Source organism: Aureococcus anophagefferens (assembly GCF_000186865.1).
Source record: "Aureococcus anophagefferens unplaced genomic scaffold AURANscaffold_2, whole genome shotgun sequence".
NCBI classification, from domain to species: domain Eukaryota; class Pelagophyceae; order Pelagomonadales; family Pelagomonadaceae; genus Aureococcus; species Aureococcus anophagefferens.
In genome coordinates this window covers 449,329-454,930 of record NW_008705562.1, presented here as the reverse complement: position 1 = coordinate 454,930, position 5,602 = coordinate 449,329, and the positions used below count along the sequence as shown (strand labels likewise).

The following is a 5,602-nucleotide window of genomic DNA, read 5'->3' as shown; positions in this document are numbered from 1 at the left end:
GCGCTCTGTGGCGTCCGTGTGCGTCGCGCAATGCCGCGGCGCGACGCCCACCAGTGCGTCGAGCGTCAATAATTTTGCGGCGCTGCCGGCTCGGACAAAAAAATGTGGAGGAAGCATGATGGCTTGCGCGCAGACTGCAGCTTTGTGAGCCGAGTGGGAGCGGAGCAACACCCACACCTACCGCGCTAGTCGTCCGCCAGACCGCACAACATGAGCTCGCCTCGCAGCCTCGCGATCGCGCTGCTCGCGCTGTCCTCGTGCGCCGCCTTCGCACCCAACCATCGACAGCTCCACCCGGCACGCCAAAAAACCATCATCCACCTCGGCGCCGACGCGGACGTGCCGCTCAGCGCGCCGGCGCTCGTCATCGGCTTCGGCATCGTCCTCGCCGCCGCGGGCAAGCTGCAGTCCGACGCGTACACCGGCGACCGGGGCCTCGGCGCGTACCTCCGCGACGGCGACGGCTACTCGAACTCCGCCTACAAGCCCTTGCAGGAGGAGCCGAAGGACCCCGTCGCCGCCGCGGAGCGGCTCCGCGCGGACCTCGTCGCCGCGGCCGCGCGCGGCGACGCGGCGCGCGCCGCGCGGCTCGAAGGAGAGCTCACGTCCCTCCTCGAGGCGAACGACCTCGAGTTCGACGCGAGTTAACATGTCCCGCCGGCGCTTCTGAGTCGCAGTCGCGAAAAATTAGCCTCACATCATCGACGGGAGCGCGCCCGCGTCCTTTTTCGACGGGAGCGGCCCCATGTTCGACGCGTCGTCGACGACCATGTCCGGCAGGTCGTCGGCGTCGTCGTCGTCGGCGTCGTCGACGGTGAAGTCGATGCCCTGGGCGTCGCAGGCGGGCCACGAGCTCAACGAGTCGTAGGCGTAGGGCAGGTCCTCGTTCGTCGGCGCCGTGAAGCGGTAGAACTCCTCGTTCGTGTACGTCTCGTTTTTGTCGAGGAAGTTGCCGAAGGGCAGGAGGTCGTCCTTCTTGTGGCCCGCGCAGGTCTGGCGCGTGCACGTCGGCAGGCCCATGCCCTCGACGCCGGTCCAGTCGCAGACGACGTCCGTGTCGGAGGCGAGCGCGCCCATGTGCGTGTAGCCCCAGGTCTCGTTGAGCGTCGTCTCGCCCGCGGCGGCCTGGACGCGCTTGTAGGAGAGGAAGCGCTCCGCCAGACCGTGCAGCGGCCAGAACGTCGGGTCGTAGGGCGCGGCGGACGTGAACATCTCGCCCGCGTGGCCGACGTGGCACAGGATGTGCCACATGTCCTTCCAGTCCATGTCGCTGTAGAGCAGGTAGAGGGGCTCGAGCCAGCCGTTGTTCAGGTCGAGCTGGCCCGTGGCCTGCATGACCTCGTAGGGCTTCCAGTTCTCCGTGATCTCGCGCGGGCACGTGCACTCGCAGTCCTGGTTGCCCGTGTCGTCGCTGCAGAACTCGGGGCAGCGCACGAAGCCCTGGCGCCACAGGAACTTGGACGACAGCAGGAAGAACCCCGACGCCTCGGGCATGCCGCTCTCCTCGTCGAGCATCGTCAGGTTGAAGCGCGAGGCGTCGAAGTCCCACTGGCCGCCGATGATGATGTGCACGGGCCCGTGGAGCGCGCCGTTCAGGTCCGAGAAGAAGTCGCCGATCCAGTCCTTCTTGTAGGTCGTCTTGAAGTCCGAGCAGCCGGGCACGGAGAAGCCGCCGCCGCGGACGCCGAGCACGTCCTTGTACCGCGTGATGAACGGCGTCTTGTCCGTGTTCCAGGGGCTCCGCAAAAGCCCGTAGGGGTTGCGGATGAGGTCGCGGTCGCTGTCCTTGGGGTACTTGTGCACCGCCGTGTAGGCCCAGCGGCCCTCGTCGACGACGTGGTCCTCGCCCTTGGGCGAGATGGCGCCGAGCCAGTCGGGCTGGAAGATCTGCGACTTGTGGATCTCGTCGATGCCGAGGTAGTAGGCGTCGGCCGTGTAGTCCCAGTAGGGCATGGCCACCGTGTTGTCGATGGCCTGTAAAGACTGCTCGAGCTGCAACGTGAAGCCCATGTGGTGCGTCAAAATACCCGCGTCGTCGTGCCAGTGGTCGCACGTCTTCGACGCGGCGCCTTGCAGGTGGAGCTCGACGAGCGAGGCCATGGACTTGTACTTGGACCCGTAGAGCCGCTCGCCGTCCTTCTGGTCGACCTTGTAGGTCGTCTCCAGGGCGCTGAGGAAGGCCTCGCGCGCGGCGTCCGTGAGCGTCCGGATTTCCCGGCGCACGTACGTCGCCTTGACGGTCTTGGTCTCCAGCACCTCCCCGGACACCCGCGACGACAGGGTCAGCGTGTGCAGCCCGGGCGCCGTGAAGACGACCTCGACGGATCCCGCGCCGACCCTGTTCGCGTCGATCAAGGCCGGGTCCGACGCGTCGACGCCGGACCCGATACTCCAGGCGTACTCCATGGCGTTGTCCGGCGGGTTCGCCTCGAGGCGCGTCGCCAAGTGCAGCTCGACGACGGTCCAGGGGTAGAGGCCGTCGCCGATCTTGTGCGACCCCCGCTCGTAGGCGTTGGACACGCCGATGGTCGTCGAGCCGGACACGGTGTGCTGCCCGTAGTCGAGGGCGACGAGCTTCGCCACCGTCGCGACGACGGCGGACCGCTGGGTCACGGCGACGCACGCGAGGGCCGTCGCCAGCGCGACGGCGGCGGCGCTGAGCCGCTGCCGGCCGGGCGCGACGCCCCGGGCCATGTCGGGCTGCGTCGTCGTCCAAACACGGCACGTTGACGGCGCGGTCGGCCGCGAATCTTCGCCGCCGAGGCACGACTTTGTGGACGCCACCGAGCCACCCGTCGACACGCAGCCATGGTGCGGTTCGGCGCGCCGTCCCCGAAGGCCTTCATCGAGAAGCTCGCGGCGAATGACGCCGCGACGACGACCGTCGACTTGAGCGCGCCGCCGCGTCCCGGTGCATGCATGCCGCATAGCCGCGAGACGCTGCCCGCGCGCACCGCAGGCAACAACGCGCTCTTCAAAATGAAGAGCTACGAGTACATGGGCCAGATCGCCGAGGCCATGAAGTCGAACACGGTGGCGCGTCGGTCCGCGTTTTAGTGTTGCGCCGCGCGCCGCGCGACGCGCGCGCCCCGCAGTGCACGGAGCTCATCCTTAAGCAGAACGACATCACGAACGCGGACTGCGAGCACATCAAGACGCTCCTGCTGAACAACAAGACGCTGACGTCGCTGAACCTCGAGGCGAACAAGATCGACAGCGAGGGCAGCACCGCGATCGCCGAGGGTTTGAAGGGCAACTCGAGCCTCACGACGCTCATCCTCCTCGGCAACGGGCCCTTCGGCGAGGCGTGCATGGACGCCTGGCTCGCGGCCTTCAACGACAACGTCACGATGGTCAACCTCAAGTGGCGCCTCGACAGCCGGAAGTCGTTCGCGCTCAACAAATCGATCACGCGCAACAATTCCATCGTCCGCTGGAAGAAGGACGGCAAGGACTGGGAGAGCCTCCTGCCGGACCACCTCAAGCCCGAGAAGCCCGCCGAGGCGAGCGGCGCCGCCGCCGAGGCCCAGGCCACGCCCGACATCGAGAAGAAGATCGCGGCGTGAGCGCGCGCGCGCGCCGGCGCCCCGCGGCACCTCGACCGACGACGCCGCGGGGGGCGCGTCTACGATAAAGCTACCCGTCTTTATGCCGTCGCTACGACGTACACGCGACTCGCCGCGACGGCGAGGCCTGCGCGGCCGCGCCGAGCTCGAGCGGCCCGGGACTTCCGGGACTTGGCCCGGGCCTCGAGACGGCGAGTACCCCGGCCATATGAAGCAGCGACTGGCGGACACGATGTGCGTGCTCGAGGAGCGACTGGCACAGTCGCTCAGCGGGACGTCGACTGTGATGAAAAAGGGTGGGTAGCTACGCGCTACGGCGCGCCTCGAAGGCGCGCCCTCTGAAAAGAACCCTCTCGGTCGAGAGCCCTCGCGGGCCCTCCCGACGGCGACGAGCCGCAGGCTTGTGGCAGCAGCGACATGAAGCCCGACCCCGGCGCCCGGGGCCCGCGGCACGCCCCCGGCGGGCGGCGGGGCGGCGGGAAGCCGCGGCCCGGCACCGGCGCGCCGGCCCAGGGGCCGCACCACGGCCGCGCGCCGCCGCCGTCGTCGGCTGGGCGCTGGACGCCGCCGTGCCGCGGCGGTCGGCCTACGAGCTCGTCGACGCGCTCGGGGCCTTTGGGCCCAAGGCGTGGCTCGCGGCAGGGCAGCAAAAGAGAGCGAAATTCCCAACTTCAAAGGCTCATATCTCGGCCGTTTTCCACTCGTTTCGGCTGATTTTTCGACGAGCGATCATCTCTCGGAACGGTCTCGAAGCGTGGATGCCGTGTACGGAACGCGCGCGCGCGGAACACTCATGTTGAAGCGACGTTGAATCTCTCTTTTGCTGCCCAGGCTCGCGGAACGCGACACGGCTGTGCAACTCGCGCGACACCTCGACGCGGATCTGGGCCTGCTCGCGCGCGCGTGCGGCGACGACGCGGCGGCGGCGCGCTGCGCGTCCGTGGCGCGGTGCCTCGCCGCCGTCGTCAAGTGCGCGCCCTTCGCGTCGGGCGCGATCCCGGGCTTGGCGTCGCGGTTCGTGGATTCGCTCCAGGCCGCGCGGCCCGCGGTGTCCGACGGCGACGCCTGGGACGACCTGGGCCACGACCTGGGCGGCGCCGTGGTGAGGGCCGTGCCCTTCGACGACGCCTTCCCGGACGCCTTCGGGGCGCTCGCGCAGCGCTACGCGGCGGCGGCCGCGGAGGCGTTGGATTCGTTCGCGGCCGAAGACGCGTCGACCGCGGGCCGGCGCCGCGCGGCCAAGCGCGCGCGGAAGCACTGCGACCGCTTCGCCCACCTATTGGAGCGGTGCCTCCAGAACCGCGAGCGCGAGGCGAGTTTGGTGCTGGATGCCTTGGTCGTGCACCAGCGCTGCGCGGGGCCGCTCAGGCCCCTAAAGTCCGCGGCGGACAAAGCGCGCAAGGCGCTCCGCGCGGCGCTCGCCGCGCGGCCGCCAATCCCGGGCGACGACGCCAAGGAGGGCGCGCGCGTCGACGAGTGCCGGTCGAAGCTCTGCAAGGCGCTGTCGCGCGTCGCGGCCTTCTCGCGGCGGCCCGAGGCGCCGCGGCTCGCGGCCGTCGAGAGCGACGACGCGGCGGACTACGGCTTCTTCCTCGACGCGGCGCTCCTCGACCCCGACGGCGCCAAGTGCTTCGACGGCTGCGCGCCCGCGTCGTCGCGCGGCGACTGCTGGCGCGTCTGGCTCGGCGCCTGCCGCGACGTCGCCGCGGGCCTCAAGGGCGCGCCGGCGCGGAGCCGCGCCGCGGGCGACGCGAGCCGCCGCGACGCTTTGGAACGCGCGCTCGCCGTCGCGGCGACGCGGCTGGCGTCGGACGAGGACGGCGAGGCCGTCGGCGCCGTCGGCGCGCTCGTGGCGGCCCTGCCGAAGCCCGGCGGCGTCCGCGGCGCCGCGTGCCGCGCGGCGCTCGGCGCCGCGCTCGGCGCGCTCGCGGGCCGCGGCGCGGCCTCCGCCGCGCCCGCGACGGCCGCGCGGGCGCTCCGCGGCGTGCTCGTGGCGTTGCTGGTCCACGACGGCGCGGCGCAACCCGGCGAGGCGC

The 5,602-nt window shown here is 70.6% G+C and overlaps 1 protein-coding gene across 1 annotated transcript in view; it reads right to left on the bottom strand.

Annotated features, from left to right (window-relative positions):
* The window catches only part of AURANDRAFT_61043 (hypothetical protein), a gene marked incomplete at both ends in the record, with an annotated part of 5,121 nt that extends 2,427 nt beyond the window's left edge, over positions 1-2,694 (bottom strand). Inside the window, one exon of the mRNA XM_009034708.1 lies at positions 769-2,694. Within this exon, the coding sequence (XP_009032956.1) occupies positions 769-2,694 (1,926 nt within the window). The remainder of the gene's footprint in view (positions 1-768) is intronic.
* Between the last annotated feature and the right edge of the window lie 2,908 nt (positions 2,695-5,602).